At 30.2% G+C, this 20,838-nt stretch overlaps 3 protein-coding genes across 3 annotated transcripts; 1 reads left to right on the forward strand and 2 right to left on the reverse strand.

The window, feature by feature from the left end:
* The first annotated feature begins 948 nt into the window (after positions 1–948).
* Positions 949–3,447, forward strand: LOC120079984. Its single transcript, XM_039034494.1, has 8 exons — positions 949–1,246; positions 1,545–1,612; positions 1,720–1,867; positions 2,368–2,448; positions 2,543–2,629; positions 2,734–2,819; positions 2,902–3,022; positions 3,109–3,447. The coding sequence occupies exons 1-8, from the start codon at positions 998–1,000 to the stop codon at positions 3,202–3,204; spliced, it is 936 nt and encodes a 311-aa protein (XP_038890422.1). The 5' UTR covers positions 949–997; the 3' UTR covers positions 3,205–3,447.
* Positions 3,370–8,324, reverse strand: LOC120079985 (tetraspanin-2-like). The gene is made up of 2 exons (XM_039034495.1): positions 7,644–8,324; positions 3,370–3,912 (listed from the first exon to the last, which is right to left on the reverse strand). The coding sequence occupies exons 1-2, from the start codon at positions 8,139–8,141 to the stop codon at positions 3,601–3,603; spliced, it is 810 nt and encodes a 269-aa protein (XP_038890423.1). The 5' UTR covers positions 8,142–8,324; the 3' UTR covers positions 3,370–3,600.
* An 8,007-nt stretch (positions 8,325–16,331) lies between these two features.
* Positions 16,332–19,289, reverse strand: LOC120080149 (1-aminocyclopropane-1-carboxylate oxidase 1). Its single transcript, XM_039034716.1, has 3 exons — positions 19,137–19,289; positions 18,314–18,534; positions 16,332–17,062 (listed from the first exon to the last, which is right to left on the reverse strand). Exons 1-3 carry the CDS (start codon positions 19,242–19,244, stop codon positions 16,489–16,491), a joined length of 903 nt encoding a protein of 300 aa, XP_038890644.1. The 5' UTR covers positions 19,245–19,289; the 3' UTR covers positions 16,332–16,488.
* Between the last annotated feature and the right edge of the window lie 1,549 nt (positions 19,290–20,838).

Raw genomic sequence — 20,838 nt, forward strand, 5'->3', positions numbered from 1 at the left:
GAGGGCCATTGATAATGTTGAAACGTCTTAAAATTGTTGGAAATAGCAGGGCCCTCAAAACGACGAACTGTAAACCGTCAAGGCAAAGCGGTCAAGCGAAGAGCAAAACCTGCAAAACAGAAACTCGTTATAGGCTGAGTCGTGGAGCTCGCTCTCTTTAAGACGTTTCGTGGCTCTGCCCAAGTGTGCAAACAGGTCTAAAAATTGCCACGTCGTCCCAGGATAAAACAACCAAATTAAAACCGATTGGAAATGTACCGTTATCGATCGGAACGTACACCCTTTTTAAACTCACTGCTCGGAAAGCTAAGATGGAGAAGGAGAGGAAATTGAAGTGGGAATTTAGAAAATGAATTTTGTGTCTCACGAACTGCTGAAGGCCTTACCTTTTATAGGCCTTCAACATCGAAATGGACCGTCTTAAAATTAATCAACGGACCGTTTTAAAAATTAATCAACAGACCATTTTTAAAAATAATCAATGGACCGTTTTAAATATAAATTTGCACCCAACAACTTTATAATTTTGTTTATCCTTATGCTAATTTCTCTGTTTTAAATTCTATCCAAATTGAAATCACTGATACAAGACGTTCATTCGCTTCTATTAAGGATTTAAATCCTTCGAGTATAATTCTTATTAAACAAAAGGAAGTTTGAAGGTATAAACCATAAGGGGGTGGTTTTTGCTATTTGAAACAAATGTGGGACATGTTTGCAGAGCTATACTTTGACGATCTTGTTAATTATAAATAATTACAGTGTTGTTTTAAATTAGTTGTTATAAGTTAAATATTATTATATTTTAATATATCTTGGGGGAAATTTAGGGAATTAGAGCAAAACATCTGACCCAGAGGAAGGCCACGTAAATCCATGCACATCACTGCTCAGTGTTCACGGATCGAACTTTAAAACGGCGTCGTTTCCATTTCCCTCCTCGATTTATTGTTCCCAATCCTCTACAGTAACGTGTTAGCTTAAATTGGGGGGGGAAATGGCCAGCCGGATCGGCCTCAATTTCCACCGGCGGCTTTCGATTCCTTCAGGCGCTCCTTCCGCCGTCTTGTCCGCGAACAGTGCGGCGAATAGCCTTAAACGGTGGAGCCCCGGAGGAAAACCACGGCGGCGTTTGATTTTAGGCCTCGGAATATCTTTCTGGGCTCAGTTCATGAATATGTCCGGTTCACCGGTCGGCGCCAAATCCTTCGTTGCCTCTGCGAGACAGAAAAATGCTGTCGAAGAGGTAATATTTTAACTTCATTTTCAATTTTCTTGTATGTATGAGGAGAATTCCGCAATTCGTTTTTTCAGTAAATTGAAAATGCTAATTCGAGGATGTACCAATTTCCATTTCCAATGGAATGACTAGAGAGTAACCAGAGTTTTCGTTTAGTTCGAATTTCCAACAGGAAATCCACATTACATTTTGTGGGTTTCTTAAATTTGAGTTATCAGGTGAATTTTTCTTCTGAGTTTCTTGATTCCGTGACTTTTGCTCAATTTTCGTTTCAAATTTCTTTCAATTCTCTCTCTCTCTGAAGATTTTGAAGAACGTTGAGTGGCCAGAGCAATTTCCATTCAGGGAGGAGGACTTTCAGCGATTTGACGAGTAAGAACTCTGAACTTGAGCAATCTTCATTCTTTTCACTCGCTCTGGATTTTGATTCTCATGAGACCTTGATGAATGCATATGAACGAACCACAACCATTTTTCAGAACACCAGATTCGTATTTCTATGAATCCCCACGCTTTGTCACCCACATTGATGATCCAGCCATTGCTGCACTCACCAAATTCTACTCTGAGGTTTTTCCTCCAAACAATACACCTGGAGTTAGCATGTTGGATATGTGCAGTAGTTGGGTAAGCCCCATTTCTTGAGCTGGAAGTTTCTCAATTCTCTTTTGTTATCTTCATGAATTATGTAAAGAGGGAAGTTAATCATATCCCTACAAACTTGTGTCCGAAATGTATTCTAACTATTGTTTTCAAAATAAGTTTTTCAAATTCTTTGTTAGCGTCGAGGAACCTTTTTTTCGAATTTTTTTATTCTTGTGCTCTCGCTCCCTACTTTCCCTCTTGCTCTCGCTCCTCAATTTTTCCATTCGCTCTCTCTCTCTCTCTCTAATTGCCTATCACAACAAGAGTTGTGTTGGAAGTTGCCATTGGAGAAAGAGCAAGAGCGAAGGCGAAAAGTAGGACCGAGAGTGATAAGGAATATAGTAAGCCAGAGCAACAAGAGACAACATGGAACAAGAGTTGCAAAAACTCGTCATGAGAAGTCAAGTCAAATTTCGGAGGCATTTTTTAGGTCAATTTGTAAAAATATTCAATGATCTCCCCCTTGTGGGCTTTGAATGTAGGTCAGTCATTTTCCAGCCGGATACAAGCAAGAAAGAGTTGTTGGGATGGGAATGAATGAAGAAGAGCTCAAACGCAATCCGGTTTTTTTCACTCTTCCTTCATATTCATTCTGATAAACAATCGGCGTTTAAACTGCCACAGGATTTATGCTTCCTGTCATTTTTCTTCCTTCAGGTTTTGACAGAGTACATTGTGCAAGACTTGAATGTGAATCCTAAACTCCCATTTGAAGATGATTCCTTTGATGTGATCACCAACGTAGTATGTTCTACCTCCGAACTAGAACTATTCATGAATCTTTTTCCAACAATTTTCTAGTTGGCATAGAAGAGGACACCAAAACCAGAATGTAACTCGTCTTGCAGGTCAGCGTCGATTACTTAACAAAGCCTCTAAGCGTTTTCAAGGAAATGAGCCGAGTTCTTAAACCTGGTGGCCTTGCCATTATGAGGTGATATTACATAGAAGCCTAAAATCTGTATTGTCTCCCAATCTCGATGACTTCTCACTTCGTTGATTACTTTGTTAACCAGCTTTTCGAACCGCTGTTTTTTCACGAAAGCAATCTCTATATGGACTTCAACTGGAGACGCTGATCATATTATGATTGTCGGGTCGTATTTCCATTACGCGGGTGGATTTGGACCTCCTCAGGTATAGGAAACCCTTTGAGATATTTGAACCTCTTCAGCTAACTGTTGTCCCATGCTTGAAATTATTTTCTGCAACTTCTCATTTAGGCAGTGGATATATCTCCCAACCCTGGACGGTCAGATCCCATGTATATCGTGTACTCGAGAAAGTTATCGCAGCTTGAAAGTACACCGGGAAGTTGAGCCTGCTGAACTGAAACTAATTTGTGCTGCAGTCTAAACTAAACTGGCTAATTTGGGAGAAGAAGCCTGCCATGGTTGGAGTGATCAATAAAGAATCTGCAGTATGAACTACATATTATTACTTGTAAACTAAGCTTCAAACAAAAATCTAAGATATGTGAGATGTAATGTAAAAATCACTAAAATTTTATTCTTATCTGAGGCACAGACAATTAATAAACATTTAGAGAAGTGATTCCAGAACTTGGTTCTGCTGTCTACGCAAACTCTACAAACTTGGTGATTAATTTCTAGATATGAAAAGAACACAAAGAATATACACAGGTGAAGTAAGGCATCCTAAACAGAGTTGAAAAGCCGACGAAAGTGAGGTCGTGTTTGGAGATACAAACAAGATCAGATCCATCCCTGTTTGTAACGACGAAAGAGGTCCTCCGTCTGTGCATTCTTGAAGGCGCTACAGCCGATTACATAAACCCAAATGAGTACCACCACAGTGACAATGAGAACCACATTAGCTTTCCTCCATTCTCTTCTGAGATTTCCCAAGAGCCCAGCCTTGCAAGAGTTGCAATTGTAGCACAACTGGGTTTGGTCATTGCTCCAAATATAGCAGTCTGGGTCAGCCATTGGATCACCAGGGTTCAGCCACAGTGTTGGGTTCACAAAGTTATATCCACAAGCTGTTGGAGGTTTACAGCACCCTGACTGCGCGCACACACAGAGAGTAAAAACCAAAGGTACGGCAGCTCTTTTAAATAATCATTTTGTTTTTGTTTTTTTGTTTTTAGTGATTGAAAATTGTGCTCGTTTTCATACAAAATCTTTATTCATAGACATGGTTTTCATATTTCCTAACTGACCGTTTGAATTATAGCCAAATTCCTATAACAATGGATTTTGGAAACACTCATAAAAGTATAGAACAAACCAAAGACAGCAATGAGTAGAAGTCATGTACATAACTTTAAGAACCCGTTTGAATTGATTTAAGAAAAAAGTGCTTTAAAAAAACTCATTTTTATCTAAACACTTTCGATAAAAATGGATAAAAATACACTTGAAAAGCTATTTTGAGTAGTTGCCAAATACTTTAATTTCTTTCAGAATGACTTATTTTTTTTTAAATTAAACACTTAAAAATGTAATCCAAACATACCCTAATTTTCAAGAACTATAAACAAAAAACCAGACTACAAATTTTAAGTTCCAACCTTAAGTCACTTGTCTGTCTTTTACCTTTCAACATTACACTATAAGGAGAAAGGAGATTTGACCTACTACCGGTGAGGTAAGACATCACTATTGTTTAATAAAGATTGAAAATCTTGATTAAGAGGGATGGGATAACGGCCTTCTAAATATCTCCACAATAATATGGTATTGTCCACGTTGGATACAAGTTCCCATGACTTTACTTTTGGTTTCACTCAAAAAGTTTCAAGTTGTCCTTATATATTATAGATTTTCCTCTTATCTAATAAATGTGATGACTTTGGTCACATTCCAACATTAACTATTAAGAAGGAAGTTTTAAAATTCAACCTCATCTTTTAACTTTTGGGTAAGGAATTCAAACTTATGACCCATAAAAACATGATACGAGATGGACGACCCAACGCTTGATGATGCGACTAATTGAGTTCGATTGTTTGGTAGAGTCAAGAGTGAGTGTAAAAGAAGAAAGGTAGAGTTGGAAAGTTTTGATGGTAGAGACCAATTTGCAGTTAAACAATTAGTCATAATGGACTGATTAGCTGGCACCCACTTCCAACCATATTGTGTGTCAATCTTAACCATTTTGAATATGATCAATCAGTTTGGAATCAAAAAGGGTCCCCAATAAAATCTTAGCTGTCTACTTTATTATTGTTGGGTTATGAATTAAAAAGGGAGATTGCACCAGATTTTATTAGCTAATCCTGATTCACCTTTTTTCCCCAAAATCTACATAAATTTGGGTCCCTTCTTTGTCCTAGTATGTGGCTTAGCTCCAACAAAATGAACACATGAAAAAGAGAGAACAGAGAAAAAGAGAATGATTCTATATTCTTGCTCGGTAAATACAGAACAAAACATTAAAAATGAAGAATATTCCATGTAGATAGGATAAATACACCCTTGAAATTCTCTAAAGACTATATGATATAGTTCTATTTGTTGAAAAGCACTTTATATCAATCTTCCTCAACATTAGAAGGTGTTCAAATGACCCGATAATCCAAACAATATGGACTATCTAATCCAAACTGTAAGAGTCAAGTTGGATTTGTTTTATTTTTGGGTTGGATTAAACTTTTTTTATTTTTTGTCGGGTTGGGTTAGGTTTCCAATTTCCTGAAAACAAATTTAGGTTGACCCAACTCAATCCAAATTATATATATATAAAGTTCGAGTACTTTGAATGGGTGAATTTATGAATTTTTAATATTTTTCTTTTAAAGTTGGTATGATGTTTATGCCTTTGTTAAATTTTGGAATAAATATTATAGATATTTGATATTTAACTTTTGAATTTTATGGGATTTTAGTTATTACCCATGTGTTGTAGATAAATTTACATATTTTAAATTAATAAAAAATAATTATAATCCGACAACCTAATCCAATTCAAATTTTAAGGGTTAAATTGGAGACTTTATTTGGGTGTTTTGGGTTATCAATCTAACTAACCTGAATTTTCAGGTTGATCCAAAAAAAATACCCAAAACACAACCAAACCAACTCATATACACCCCTTTCAACCTTTACTCTTTGTCTGTCTTAAATCTATTATTTCAATAATTCAACCATAATAGGAGATCTATTTTAAGGTCATTTTCTCATAAAATGATTACCTATAGTTTCTTTGAAATTTTAATAAATGTGGAAGTTTTTATTACACTCTATCATCTGCATTTTACACTTTATTGATATAAAAACTCAATTAGGTAGTCTTTCATTTCAAGTGTTGAAATTGGTCAGTGCCATTACAAATTTACCGAATTAAAACACTATTTTAAAAAAGAAAAGAAAAAAAAAACAATTGTAGAAAAATCTTATCATTAAATAAAGGATTATTCTAGACCCCAAAAGTCGTTGGGACTTGGAATGCCCAATGTCAACAAAGTCACATGCCACTGCTGAAGGAAATGATAGAGATGGGTGAAAAATCCTTTTCGAGAGAATGATAAATAAATAAATAAATCCAAAGCCATAAAAAAAATAAAGCTCCAAAATCTTCAAAATTACAATTTTATTTCTTTATCAAATACGGAAAAAGTCTGTGAAATGAGAAAACCACCCGACCAAACATTAAGGAAAATATATACATACACACTTGAAGCTTATTCTAATTTGATTTCTTTATATGAAATATTCAACTTTAATTCTTATGAATTTAAAACCTAATTATAATTAGCCTTCCTCATTGCTTTAAAATTAATTTTTATTTGACCAGTCTAATTTGAAGTTTAGACCTTTAGGGATGAATGTTTATGCAAATACCACTCAGCCTAATTCTTTTAGGCAAAACTTATACTATTTTATTAATAATAAACATAAGTTTTTGTGCTGAATTACAAAATTTAGCACTTTATTTTCTCATAATCGAATGAGATTTCAGGTTCTAATTTCTGAATTATTAGTCCGAGGTATTAATTTTATTTTAAAATTTACGATTTTTTAAATGTGATATTTCATTACAAAATTTAGCACTTTATTTTCTCATAATCGAATGAGATTTCAGGTTCTAATTTCTGAATTATTAGTCCGAGGTATTAATTTTATTTTAAAATTTACGATTTTTTAAATGTGATATTTCATTAAACATTACACATATATATTAATTTATTTAAAAAAAATTTAATCATAAAAAAAATTATGGAATAACTGTAAATATAACAATCAGATCTAAAGTATTTATAATAATATAGCAAAATTTACTTTCGAAGTCTATTAGTATAGACTTCGAAAGATATCGTCAGTAAAGATTTATCAATGATAGATCATATCATAGTAAAAATCTATAGCCTATCTTATAAATTTTATTATATTTGTAATTCTTTAGAAAAGGGTACTTCAGAGTATACACTTAATTATATTTAAAAGTGCTAACGAATGCGATTAGCTAAAAGAATTAAACTAGAAACCTATAAACACAAAAGTTTAAATTATAAAGTTCAGAAACTTAACTTTAATTTAACCTAAAAATTTATAATATCTTTTACTTTTACTTGTGTAAAGTTCGAACAACTGACCCAGGGGCCACGATTGCGGTTCGAAAAGCCAAAAACGTGTATCAGAGAGGAAAAAAAAACCCCCGATTTATACGAAACCTCTCTCCCAAACGCCAATGAATCTTCATCTTCTTCCTCTCGAATTCATTAATCCAAACAATAAAATTACAAAGAAAATGATAAAAATCATATATATTTCGATCCTGAAATTAATGCACTGACCTGGAGCGGCGAAATGTCCGCTGCGAAAAACTGATCGGCGGCGAAATATCTCTGATTAAGCTTTGGACAAACATCAGATTCCGCCAAACACGTCCTAATCTTCGGCCAATTTCTAGAATTTGTGAGATGATTTTTGAGCCACGACGAGAATCCGTCGAGCCTGTACTCTTTGAATCCTCGGCCCATGACGGTGTAGCTTCCGTCGGGGCGAGTAACGACGAAGGTGAAAACGAGGAGGACGATCAAGAGGGCGATCAGAAGAGCCATACAGAAGAGGTAAAAAGCGAGAAGACCTTGTCTATTCCAATAGGCGCCGATGAATCCGGCTAAAGAGACGAGGAGGATTAAGACGCCGAGGAGAACCACCGGCCACCGGAAAAAATGGATGCATTCGTTGTCAGGCTTTGAAGCCAGCCAAATTCCGGCGCCGATTATGGGGATGGAGCAAAGGAGGGCCAAGAAATTGAGAATTGCGGTGATGTTGTTGCTTAAACCCATGGAATTCGAGATTTGAAGAGGGAATTTTGCAATGCCTAATCGGTTTTGTTTTTTTTCTTTCCCCCTTCACTCACAGAGCCTTCTCTCTTCCTTAGCCTTCTAGTGTGAAGAAAGTTATGTCGTCATGATTGTTAACCAAAAGGGGTTGAGAGTGGAACGACACGTCGTTTCTAGGTGTTTCAACCTTGTTTGTGGCAAATCTCACATTGCCCTAAGTTATAGCGTGCACCACGTGCCACTCTAATTTCTTTTGGGAATAATAATAATAATAACTTTGACTTTAAAACTTTTTAATTCTATTAGACTGTATCTCAACTCAAGTGTTGCAATGTTTAATCTTCTAATAAGTTTTACTTCAAATATATTTTTTTTCTTAAATAAAAGTTTTATTATGCACTTCTCAATGGATTGCAAAACATACGTACAATACAAAATTTAATAAAAATTAAGAAATGGAATTTGAGCTAATTTTTTTTAAAAAAAAATTATGAATTTTAGTAAAGTTATTCAATAGTTTATTTGTTAAAATATATATAAAAGGAAAAAGAGAATGGAAAATTTTAAAGTTATATTTTTTGGAGTCTTTTTATTAAAAAATACTTAAAAATATTTACACTAAATTTTTTTTAAAGTTTATACTTTTGGTAAAATCTATTGGTTTGTTTTGATTCTTGAGACAAAATCAAACCCATTATCATTCTAGTTCATGAAAATCATTAAGGAGAAAAATAATTCACCAATTAATGCAGCAAAATATATATTTAAATTTTCAAATCTTTTGGAAATCTACTGAATTACTTGGAAGGAAAAACATAAAAATAGGATGTTCCAAAAATTTAAGGGTAACAGTGAAATAAATTTGATGCAATGTTGGTAAAAATTGAGATTTGTGAATTTTTATTTATTATTTCATTTTGTATATTAGTTAAACTTTTTTCAAAAAATATATTTTATTGGAACTAAAGAGTTAGGGTGTGTTAAAATGAGTATGCCAACAATTACTTAAGTTTATAGTTAAACTAATCTAATTAAAAGTTTCAAAATTCAAATTCAACATATCATATTGGTGATTAGGGTTGACAATGGGGTTGGGGTGGGGCAGGGGGACTCCCCATCCCTGTCCCCACGGGGGTATTTTCCCTATCCTCGTTGGGGAAATAGGTCCTCGCAGGACCCATCCTCGTGTATATATATATATATATATTAAAAAATAAAAATTTTAATCGAGGACGGATATGGGGATTGGGCGGGGATACCCTCCCCGTCCCTGATCGGGGATTCGGGGCGGGGACCATTCCCGCCGGGATTTTTGCCAACCCTATTGGTGATCACATAAACTTGGAGTGTTTGGATTGAGGGAATTAAGATGGGAATAATGATGCGAATGGATAAGGGATACACGTCTTCATGTTTGGTACAAATTTTGAAGCTTTATACATGAGAATAAATTATTCTCATGCATTCTTTATACTCATGGATGATACTTATCCAAAAACATGTAGGTTTTCTTGATGTCCTATCTTTTTCCCCTTTTAATTCATGAATTTATTTTTTATTTTATATTATTAAAATTAATTAATATATAAATATTACATTTATAATTTAGAGAATTATATTAACATTTAAATTATAATATTTGAATTTAGCTACTTCAGATTAAAAAAATAATAAATTAATTATATAATAAATCGTAAAGAAACAATACAATAATACTATTAGTTTATTAATAAATTATATATGTAGTTAATTAATTATCGATGATTAATATTTTATGAGATTATTTTTTAATATTATTATTATTTTATCATTGATTAATTATAATTCATTATTTCTTAATACAAATTTTTGTATTTATTTTTCAAAACTTATTTTGATTATTTTATTAATTAATACATCATATTTACATAAAATCATCAAATTGATATATCAGGTTATGTAATCGGGTAACTTTAATTATAAATTACTCATTTTACAAACATTTATAATTAATAATTTAATTAATATTATTATTTGATAGTTAAATAATTAATTTTGTTCAAAACTTTGAATTTAATTTATTGTTTATCAATTACTCTATCAAAATTTTATAGAGGTATTCATGATTAATTTTATAAATAAAATACAAAGTTAATTTGTAATTTTAATAACATTCCTATGTACAACTAAATACAATTTTTTTTTATTCTCAATCATCTTATTTTCAGATTTTTTATTTACCGACATACTTAATTATGGGATATTAAATGACCCCAAGGTAATGGTTGCATCTATCTTTATTTAGTTTATGATTGAAATTAATTTTTTCTCTCTCTTCTAAACTAAAATTAAATCACGGAAATAAAAATAATTTGTTGTAAAAATATTCAAATATTTCAATATAACATCCTTTAACTTTGTTGGTCTACTTCTAGAAAAGAAATTTAGAGGGTTGGATGGAAACAAGCTTTAGTAAAGATTAAACTACTTTTAGACTATAAACTAAAAATATTAAATGAAAATTAGAAGTAGGGTGATAACTTAGAATATTGTATTCGCATGGGTTAAAAATCACTATTGGTCCTCAAACTTTTACAAAAGTAAAGAGTTGTCTTTAAACTTTCAAAAGTAACGATTTAGTCTCTAAACTTTCTAATTGGTACCAATTTAGTCTTTCTATTAAAATTTTTGTTAACTTGCAAACGAAAATGTGAGATGGTACCACGTGTCATCCTACTTTGTGAAAAATAAAGGCCGCATATAATGTATTAGAGAAGAAAAATGTGTGGATTAGTTAGAGAAAAAAAAAAAGATATCTTCTCATTGCATTCAAAGGTTCTTTCATGTGATTTTTCTTCTCTTTTATCCTATATTCTTCGAAAATGAAAGAAATATACAATCTTCAATTGGCACCTACTTGGATTTTTTGAGGTTACTTCGAATTTTCTCTTTTTTTTGTGTGTGTGTTTTTTGGAAGTGGGTTTTTTAGGGTTTGGTTTCATTTCAATCAAATCCAATTTTTGTTTTGTTTTGTTTTGTTTTTTTTTTTTTTTTTTTTTTTTTTTTTTTTTTTTTTTAAAAAAGAAAGCTTTAAAATTTCTTTGGATTGCATTCTATTCATTATTCTAGCTGTCGATAAACTTATCAAAACTTATGACTAAAAATTTGATCTCTAGGATTGTTTGAGGTTAGTTTTATTTTCAATTGAATATGAGTTTTTTTTTCTCTAAAAATTTTCCATCCATATTTTCCCCTTTCCTTTTCACTTTTTTTTTTTTAAAAAAAAAAAAATTTAGAAAACTACTTGTGTTAATCTTTTTTCTTTTTTCGTTTTCATTTTAAATCATTTATAATTCTACCGTAATCTAGTTATTTTCTAGATTAATTTTGTTTGCTGATTTAATGCATAGTTGGTTGAAATTGTTCTTTATCCCTTGTTGCATCGTATGGTTTAATAATCTTCATACTTGATGTAGAAGAAGCAATTGGAGGGAAATGCGAAAGTTTGTTGCCTCTCCAATTTCATCTAATTCGATTTGGAAGGGAAGCTCCATAATATTGAAGAAAAGAATTAGATGGACGATTGTTTTGTAATTTATTTGGACTATTGATTCATTTGTATCTATGATAAATTTGTAGTTTTTGGAAAGATTGAATTTTACATTAATTTGAAAAGTATTTGACGATATTGAATTTTCTTTTACATATGATTGATGCAAATTAAAATCTTTCAATTTTTTAACAACTTAATTACCACCAAAATATTTGTGTGATTGTTGAAATAATCATGACCTTATCATAATGAGAAAATGAAAATTGAGACACTATTGAAAGGTTAGAGAATTGAATTTTCAATTCAAAGTAATTTTACCAGCATTAAAAAACTAGTTTCATAGACATTACAAAACTAATTCAGTAGTAATCAATTTTCACATCCATTACAAAACTAATTTCATAGTTCCCATGACTATAATTAATTAACAAAAAAAAAATAAGGCCAAAGAAATACTATACTAATTTGTGAAAGTCTATTTTTGTAATTGTCTCTTTGCACCTCCTTTTGTTGTGACCATATTGATTACATTTACTGCACTTCATAGAAATATGTCTCTTACTGATTGCAGTATCTTTTCGTGGTTTATCAAATTCTCTCCTTAACTTCTTTGGCCTACATGGATCTTCTAAAACGAGGTGGACTAATGGTATTGAAATTTGTACTCGACCAAACCCTAGAAAACTTACTTCCAAAATTTTCAAGAACACAATAAAGGATTGAGAAAGTTTCAAACTAACCTCGACAAATTCAGGCGCTGATTGCAAATCGTACTTCTCTTTATATTTTTCAAGAATATTGCATAATAAAAGTAGAAGGAAGAAGATGTGCATACGAGAATGCGAAGAGAAGAAATCTAAGTAGCTTTTTTTTCTCTATCTAATCCGCGTCGTTTTCCTTTTCTGTAATATATTATATGTGACCTTTATTTTTTTACAGATAAGATGACACGTGGCGCCATCTCACACTTCCGTATACAAGTTAACAGAAATTTGAAGAGAAAGAACAAATTGATAAAAATTAGAAAGTTCAAGAACTAAATCGTTACTTTTAAAAGTTCAAAAATCAAATTGTTACTTTGTAAAATTTCAGGGATCCATAGTGATTTTTAACCAAAAATGTTTAAGCAAAGTAAAAGGTAGATAGTATTATTATTATTGTTATTATTATTATTTTGGGTACAGAATAGAATTTTCTTTTTCTTTTTTTATCCGAAAAAGCAAACTTTAGGAGCTTTTTTTCTACACCGTAACATGATGCATTTTTCCAACCATTCAAAGGGTAAAATAAAGGAAAGAATTAAAGCCCATGACGCTTTTCCCAATTCAATTCTTTCCTTTCTTCTCTTTTTTGTGTACAGAATTTCAAATCTAAGTTTATTAATTCTATTAAAAGACGCTTTTCATATGTCATAATATTTTACTATACCTTTGATCTTAAGGTTAAGAGTCTGTCTTATGCTAATTCAGTTAGAGGTATTTGAAAAAAAAAAACTTGATTATAACAACGAGATTTGAGGAATTCGATCAATCCACCTATCTCGTACCGTTCAAGATAAGTTTGGTTCAAATATATGAAATTTTATGGGTCAATTGGTTCATGGATTTATTTGAAATAGATCAAATCAACTCAAACCAACCCAGACTTATTATATATTTATTATTTTTTTTTTTTTTGCCTTTGATACAACTATATATACATTTATTTATTTTATTATTTATTCTCCAACAACTCCTCAAGATAATTTTTTTAACACACCATAAAAGAAATTTTTCATAACGTAAATTGAAATTGAGTTGTTAAAAATTTTAATGTAATATTTGAAAATAGTTAAATATTTTTTTCTTATAAATATTTCATTTCTTTTTAGAATAAAAATTTAAATGAAAAACATGAGTAAACCAAATCAATCTAACTCAAATAATTGAATTGGGTTAGGTTCATTATTTAATTTAAGCAATAAATATTGTTTAAATTAAATAAACTTACCATTGGATCATTGAATCAAATCTAAAAAATGTTTCAATCCAACCCACAAACACCCATAAATTGAACCATACTCATATTAGCAACTTTTAAAAACATTCTCCAAATTACCTTAGGAGGCTATTTGTTTTGCTTGGATTGACCGTTTTGGGTTCAATTTGTAATATTACTCATTCCATTCTCACAATTTTCAATCCAATCCACTTTTTTCACCGTCTTCAAGCTTCACGATCCCATTTCTATCATGCGCTCGATATCTCACACATTTCAATGCTCATCTGATTCCCCATTCCCAATTATCTAATTAGGTTCTAATCTTCTCAAATAGCTCTTATGATGTTTGAGATTCATCATTGTTATCCTTTGAAATTTATTTGTTAAACATTAAAGACAGATCATTATATTGTGTTTGGCAGAGCATAAAACAAAAGAGAAACATTTAAAAAAGGCAATTTCTTCTTTTACTACTTGGTTTGTTAGTTAGAACTTTGAAAGTTTATTCATTCAGGGGTAGGTACAAAATGGAACCCATGTGCCCAAACTCCCTCACTTTATTCTCAACTACCAAAGATCCCATTTTCCCAATTTTGAAGCTCATTTATTTTTGTTTCTATTTATTTTCCCCTTTTTTATAAATAAGCTTATAAAGTAAAGTTTTAATATTTATTTTTATAAGCTTATTCATTTTCCCAATTTTTAGAAGAGTCTAGTAAAATTAACTTTTTTATAAATTAATTTCTCTAATGGATATAAATTTAAATTTTAGTACAAATGGTTAGAATTGAAATTTCATACTAATAATTATATCAATTTAAATTTTTTATTGAAGCATTATTGAAATATTAGACATTGCAGCTATTATAGTTAAGTTGCAATAATTTGGTATTTATTTATCGAATATTTTATTTTTTTTAGATTAAATTTTATCGAACACCAACTTACTTCCTATCACAACTTGTTTTTTTATTTTAATTTTTTTTAAAGAATAATACAGGACATTTAGTTTATAAATTTCAACAATCCCAAGCTTATATTTTGACATTAAAAATAATCATTTGTCTTATTTTAGTTTATGAACCTAGAATTTATGTGGGAGAATTTTTTATCTCGATAACATATATCAATTTTCACACAAACTTCTAAATTTATTCATATTTTACATTTGTTGTAATTTAATTCTTAAACTAAAACAGCAAATGCAATTTTGTCACCCATATACATACATACACATATATATGAGTGTGTTAAAAATGGTGTTTTCATATGCACTAAATAAATTATAAAAATATATAGGGTGTATAATTAATGGGAAATATATATGTTAAAAATGGTGTTTTCATATGCATTAAATAAATTATAAAAATATATAGGGTGTATAATTAATGGGAATAAGAAAAACAACATCAAGATAACTTTGTTGCTAAAATTTGTGATTTTTGGTAAAGTTATAGAATGGACAAAATTTATCACTTGCATAAGTCTACGATACAATTTTGACGAAATTAAAAACGTAAGTGGAAAGATTATACGGTTTAGCTAGTTTAGAAGTAAAATTTGAAGTGCGATAAAAACAATAAGTTTATGCACATTCACAATTATATATATATATATATATATTAGTTTATACCCTTAAACTTGAAGATGGTATCCATTAAAATCTTTAACTAATAATTAGATATATTTAAATCTTGAATTTCTGTAATTATATTTGTTTGAAAAAGCATATATAAAACTTATAATTTTATCAATTAAAACTTTAAGAGCCCACAAGCGAAGCAATTTGGATTCTCAGTTAAGATTTCCTTTAAAAACAATAATTGCGTAAATAATACGAATTGGAGTTTGAAGAAGGGGAAGGAGAAGGAGTCCTCGACCTGCAACATCTCGAGGTGGATTTATATTCTAATCATGTATTTTATTTATTCAACACTTAAAGAAGTCTAAGTGTATAAGAATTGATGCATCATCGGTTTCTAAAGGTAGTTCCACAAGTTGATTTACTTATGAAAGCTTAGTCGAAATTATTGATATGGGTGATGTCTTGGAGGTGTGGTGCATCCTTGTATCTTCTAGTTGGTCTGTCAAAGTCTTAGAAGAAAAACTCATTGTTGATGGCTTAAAGAACATATTAGCAGTTTGAAATGGATAAGACCAATATGTGGTGATGGAAATAAATTCAATCGAAGTCGTCAAACTTCTAAATAATGAGAGTTCTAACTTGTCTAACATTTATTATTATTGTTATTTTGTCGATGAGAAACTCTATTTTGTCCTAATTTTCGTAGTATATCCGACTAGAATTATGATAAGTTTGATTTATTAAGATGGGACCAAAATACCACAATTACTCTCATCCTATTACATTAAACATGATCGATTGTTTTAAATATACAAATGTTACTTTTCCTAAGTGTTTAGATTTGTTTTTATAATCATATGGGAAATTTATCATAAACCTAGAACTCGAGCCTCCACTACTTCAATGTATTTTACATTAATATAAAATAAAGTTATTTTAGTTATCAAAATTACTATTTACAAAGATGCTCGAGCGTCCTTTTCAATTGGCTAGGTTTGATTCTTTCTGTATGCAATTTACTTATATTATTTATTATTTGTGTGAAGCTTTAAACTAAGTCCTAAATAAAAATTATGAATTTTTGTTTACAATTATAAAGTTCAAAGATATTTTTTATAATTTAATCTTTATTTTGTTGATACAATATCTCCCTGGTCTCTCTTCATCCTTCTCGCTTCAAGGTTTCAATTCAACATTATTTATTTGAAAAATAAAAATTAAAAGAACAAACCCGCACGTGACACTCACACCAGTCACATTTTCTTCATAAAGTCTGAAAACCTCCTCTCTTTATCCCCAAATTTCGTAGTGTTATAAAACTTCAAATAATCCCCAAACCGGTAGCCGCCAGGGTAAAGAAGCTCCGGCGCCGGAGAAATCAAGGCATCCGTCGCCGGATTATAAAACGTAGCAATGGAGAGCCTGCTGCCGTCTTTCTCCGCCAAAACGCGGTGCAAAATGCTCTTGTATTTGCCATTGCTGAGCACCTCGATTTGGTCGCCGATGTTGACGAAAATGGCGTTGTTTTTGGACGGCGGGATTTTGAACCATCCGCCGTCAATTTGGAACTCCAGGCCAGGGACTTGATCGTCTTGGAGGAGGAGGATGATTCCGCCGGCATCGGTGTGCTCCCGGAGGCCTCTGACCAGCTCCGGGCGAGGGCATTCTGGGTATTTCGCAACTTTTGTTCCAACGGATGGGCCGTTGGTTCCGTTGAATAGTTGCTTAATGTGGGCTTTCTGTAGGCCCAAATTTTCGGACATTAGCTCTGCAAGCTTCTCTGCTATCTTTATTACTTCGGGAATGTACTCTTCTTCCATTGCTTTGCTGTTCATTTTTCCACATTTTTTTTTTAATTTTTAGTTCTTTTGCAAAATATAATCTAAATATTTTACTTAATATTATTTTTTTGAGTTATTTTTATAATTAGGTATTTACGTTTTTTTCTTTTATAAATAAAACTTTAACCGTCAGGGTATTTTTTAACTTTTTTTTTTTTTTAATTTAATGATATTTTTGAAACATTTGAAAGTTTAGAGATATTATTTAAATAAAATTTTAACAATGTTCCTCTAAAATTAATGATGAAGGTGTTTTATAGCTTTTTTTTTTTTTTTTTTTTTTTTTTTTTTTTTTAAGTTCAAAGATATTTTTTAAACTTTTAAAAGTTTAGAGATAAATCTAACCTAAAGTATAGAGTTCAAGGAACATTTTTTATAATTTAACCTTTTTTTTAATTAATGTTGCAATGGTTCGGTTTAAACTTCTTTTTCTAAAAACTAAAAACAAAAATAAAAGAATAACGTATCCCATTCTAACCCAAAATTGGCTAAAGCTAGGGGTGTTAAAAAAAAAACTAAAAAAACTTATCAACCCAATCCAATCTTTGGGTTGAGTTATTAATTCATTTAGGTTGAGTTGAGTTTAAATAAATGAAAATTTTATAGTTGAATTTAAATAAATGAAAATTGTATGGGTTGGGTTGGTTCATAGGTTCACCTAATATAACCAAAATCAACTTGAACTTATTATTAACTTTAATATATATATATATATTGGTTATTTGTAATACAATTACTTATATATATATTGATTTTAGTTTTATTTAATTTTATTATTTTTTTTACTGATAATTCTTCAACCAATTTTAAAAATAGTTTTTTTGAAAAGAAAATTTTTATTATATAAATTGAAATTGAATTATTAATATTAATTCAATATATGAAAATAATTTTAAATATATATTAATTGTAGTTACATGTTCTCGACCAGGTGGATATTGAGACTGTTTCGGGGAAAAAAGTGGATGTTGAGACGGAAAATATTGGGTAAAATAATAGCAAAGTGATGGAGATATACTTTCTTAAACATATTTTTTGAAAGGTGATTAACTAAAACATTGATTTCAAAATGGATATTTTAAAAGTTTAAACAAAATAAATCTAAAAATTGTAAAGTGAAATGAGATTTTATTCCATTATTTAAATGATTTATTTATAAAATTAAATATTTAAAAAATTAAATCAAACTCAGATCGAATAGTAATATAAAAGATACGTAAAATAAGCACAAACTTACCAAAGATGTTGTGAGATGTTGGTAAAATGTGAGAGGTTTGAGGTTGGTTTATGGCAAATGAAGAAGGTGCTTTCCCAATCCACATTTGTTAATGCCATTTTGCCTAAATTTTTGGCCACATCTGAATTATAAAACTCTTCTTTCATATTATCGTCATAATGTTTATTTACCAAAAATTTCACCTTCTCCAACACCCTCTCTTCAATCCCATGGTTCTCTACCTGCACAAACCAATACCACTCAAATAAACCATTAATAATTCCTTAAAAAAAAAATTAATTTTTTTTTTGACCTATTCCAATCCAAAAACCATCCATTTGAATAATTGGATTTATCTAAATTTTTCTTTTCTAGTTATTAGATTTTTCATAATAAAATATTAAATATCACACCCCAAAAAGGGAAGAGAATAACAACTTAAAAATATGAATGTGTCACAATTTAAAACATCATGGTCTTTTATTCGAGAGTGAAGTTATTTTTGGAGGTGTTTGGGCTAAAGAGTTGGGAAGTACGGAGTCAGGAATCGTAGAGTTGTGAACTCCACTCTTTGTTTGATTAAGGAGGTTGTGGGTTTTACTACTAAAAAAACATCAATTTTATGTTTTATTAACTCTTTACACTGTGAATTCCATGACTTTACAACTCTACTCATTGCTACAAACATTTGTTAAAAAAGTTAGAATAGTAGTAAAGTATGTAGGCAAATAAAGATAAAATTATGTGTGGTTGGAGCTCAATACTGACAATAAAAAAAAAAAATCTAAATATAGACAATTATCATAAGGAATATTGATGAGAGTTCTAAAGAGAAAGAACTTACTAAAAAAAAGCCCCAATTTTGGCAAGCTTCATGAAGGACAGAGAGGGCATTAGCCTTGTTGTCTCCAGTGAGCTGATTGAAATCAATGGTGGGGATCTTCATAGCCATTTTTTCTCTTTGGAATTGAAGATATTGAAGAAGAATGGTGAAATAATGGAGTATATATAGGCTACCTTTCATTGGATATCAATCATTTTTAGTCATAATAATTTTTCTTTTGAATTGAATGAAAGGGTCAGATTCTTTGAAGATTACCCTTTTGATGATAATTCACTTGCAATTTTATATTCTTCATCCTTTTTAGTTATCTTTAGGAAATTAACAAAATCTTGTAAATTAAGCTTTGAATGCCCTTTTCTTTTTCTTCCTTTGTGAGATTGAACTTTGCTTAACTTAAAGCATTGTCCACTCACAAAGTTTGGTTTTACTTAAAACTCTGTCTTCTTCCTCCACTCTCATTAGCTCTTCATGTTTAATTACTTTTTCCAATTCAAAATGTCATCTCAATATTTAAAATTAAAAAAAAAAAAAAATACTTAATCACCTTTTAAACATATTCTTAACAATTTAAAGACTAAAAAGATACCTTTTAAAACTTTAAAAACTAAATGTACTAACTTTGTACCTCGTGTCAAAAATACTTTTGAATTTTTAAAAGTTTCAAAAGTACCTTTAAATTTCTAAATTAAATTAAAAAAATATCTTTATCGTTAGTTTTGGATGAAAATCATTAATGTTTTGTGTTGAAAATGCCTCTAAACTTTTAAAAGTTCAATAAATACCCTAAAATTTTTGTAACAAAATAAAAAATATATTTACTATTAATATATGAACACAATCGATAATATCATCTTGTCAATTATGGTTGAACTAAGAAATATATATATTATATCAAATATTTAGATGACTTGTTTATGAGATGATTTGATACATCACATCTTCCCCTCATGAATCTGTGTGCTGGTAAAGAAAATTGTACATTGAAAATGAAAAACTTTAATATTGGAACTTAGTTATGAATTTGAAGTTCCAAACTAATTATTTAATTATTTTTTATAAGAGAAAAAAGTTAATGGAGTTGGTAGTTTGAACTGAAAACTATGGGCACAAACAGTTTTTAGTCACATGTCTAAGCATTAAATTATAGTTGGCTTTGATTATCTTCTAATTGTTGTTGGAATTTATGCAGACATTTTGAAAGGGAAAAAAAGATATGTCCAAAGACATTGCATCATTTAATTCCATCGCCCATAGTCTTTATTTTTTCTAATTTGCGAAGTTAATTTTTATTACTATTTTTTTCTTTCTTAAGCAATGGAGTTTGGTTTTTATTGATACATTCAATTGTAAATTTGGTATTCAAGGTTCGAACAAAGTTTGGGTTTCAACGTTTTTTTTCTCCTCCAATGCTTTTATCTATTTCTTTTAACTTTTTTTTTTAATTTAAAATGTCATTTGTTTATTGGATCTAAATAATTGAAATCTTTAAATTCACGAAATTATACACATCTGAAATTACAAATGTTCCACATATTTAGATAACTAAGTTTGTTTTATAGGAATATTTTTATTGATATCTAAAAATATTTGAATAAATATGCTTGTTTGATAAAATTTATACACATAAATGTTTTAAATTTACATAATTTTTTAAAATGCCCTCACAGCTATTCATTAGCTATTCATTAATTTATAATCAATT

This window comes from Benincasa hispida, chromosome 6 (assembly GCF_009727055.1).
Source record: "Benincasa hispida cultivar B227 chromosome 6, ASM972705v1, whole genome shotgun sequence".
Classification (NCBI taxonomy): domain Eukaryota; kingdom Viridiplantae; phylum Streptophyta; class Magnoliopsida; order Cucurbitales; family Cucurbitaceae; genus Benincasa; species Benincasa hispida.